Source organism: Emiliania huxleyi (assembly GCF_000372725.1).
Source record: "Emiliania huxleyi CCMP1516 unplaced genomic scaffold EMIHUscaffold_6058, whole genome shotgun sequence".
Classification (NCBI taxonomy): Eukaryota; Haptophyta; order Isochrysidales; family Noelaerhabdaceae; genus Emiliania; species Emiliania huxleyi.
In genome coordinates, this window is record NW_005197460.1 from 1 (window position 1) to 1496 (window position 1496).

At 69.3% G+C, this 1496-nt stretch overlaps 1 protein-coding gene across 1 annotated transcript; it reads left to right on the forward strand.

Annotated features, from left to right (window-relative positions):
• Positions 1-968: 968 nt before the first annotated feature.
• On the forward strand, positions 969-1413 carry EMIHUDRAFT_257339 (hypothetical protein; the record flags this gene model as incomplete). The annotated part of the gene is made up of 2 exons (XM_005764084.1): positions 969-1321; positions 1386-1413. 2 exons carry the CDS (start codon positions 969-971, stop codon positions 1411-1413), a joined length of 381 nt encoding a protein of 126 aa, XP_005764141.1.
• Between the last annotated feature and the right edge of the window lie 83 nt (positions 1414-1496).

Genomic DNA, 1496 nt, shown 5'->3' on the forward strand with positions numbered 1-1496 from the left:
AGATGGCGCGCGCGCGCGCGCCCACGGTGGCCGCGCCGCCGCCGGCGGCGGCGGCGGCGGAGGCGACGGCGGCGGAGGCGGTGGAGGTGGAGGCGGAGGCGGCGGAGACGCCGGAGGTGACCATGGCGGAGGCGGAGGTGGCGCCAGCGGAGGCGGCGGAGGCGGAGGCCGTTCCAGCGGAGGTGACCATGGCGGAGGCGGCGCCGGCGGAGACCGCGCCCGCGCCCGCGCCCGAGGTGACCATGGCGGAGGCGGCGCCGGCGGAGACCGCGCCCGCGCCCGCGCCCGCGCTCGCACCGGCCGCGCCCGCGCCTGCGCCCGCGCCTGCGCCGGCACGCAAGGCCCTGGCGGCCTTTGCGGACACGCTCTGAGGGGTGAGCACGATTGCCGGCGGGTCACCTCGCGCAGACTGCATCGCGCGAACACGTGCCGCACGACCGGACGGCCTAACACGACGGTTACTGTACGCGCTCGTGTGGTGGGGTGGGGGGTGGGGGGGTATGGTCCTGCTGGCCAGCAGGCGACGTCCTGTGCGGGTGGGGGGGTATGGTCGCGGCGCCAGGGCGCCGACCCTACCATACCTTACCCCGCAAAAAGTCCGAATCCAGCGTGGCTGGCGGTTTTTGTTCTTTTTTTCAGTGCCCGTGGCCCCAACGAATTCTTTTTGCTGAAGCCAGGGCGCCGCTTGCCCGCCGAAAAGAAAGCCAATTCCGGGCCCTCGGCCTGCGGGCGGCCTTCTCTCGAGGTCTCGAGATACACAAAGCGCCAAGGGCGCCGCCCTCCCTCCACCTCCACCAGTGCACATGCAGCCAGCCACGGAGCCAGCCACGGAGGTGACGGACTCGGACTCCGCCTCTGTCCCGCCCAGCGTCAAGACGACGCCCAGCAGCAGCAGCGCCGAGCGCATCGAGATTGGGGAGGGCCCTCGCACGCCGCAGCGCGTCGTGGCCTCGTACACTTGCCGCGGCATGTCGCTGCTCTTCCGCATCTCGCTGCTGGCGGCGGGCGTCTTCTTCGGCCTCGTCGTGGTGGTCGCCCTGCCCATGCTCCTCACCGACGCGTACGTCCAGATCTCGTGGCCGCTGGCGTACGGCGCGCTGTTTGCGTTCCTGTCGCAGCTGTCGTCGCTGGGCAAGGGGATCCAGAAGATCGGGGTGCAGTCGCTGCCGGAGATGTCCTTCCGGCGCGACGTGCTGCTAAAGTACGCAAAGTCACCCACCTGGCGGATCGGCTTTCTGATGGACATCAGCGGCGCTGTCTTTGGGCTCGCGGCGCTGACCATCCTACCCATCTCGATCGCGCAGCCCATCTTTTGCAACGGGTGCGGGCTGCGGGCCACCCGCCTCGCCGCCCATGAAACGGGGATACTCTACGACCTTGTCCAGCTTCCACGTGCACGCGACCGATTCGTAATCTCTATTATATCTAACGCGCGGCCGCCAAAGTCGGCGGCACCGGAAGAAAACACACAATATCATACGGCTTATCATATCACA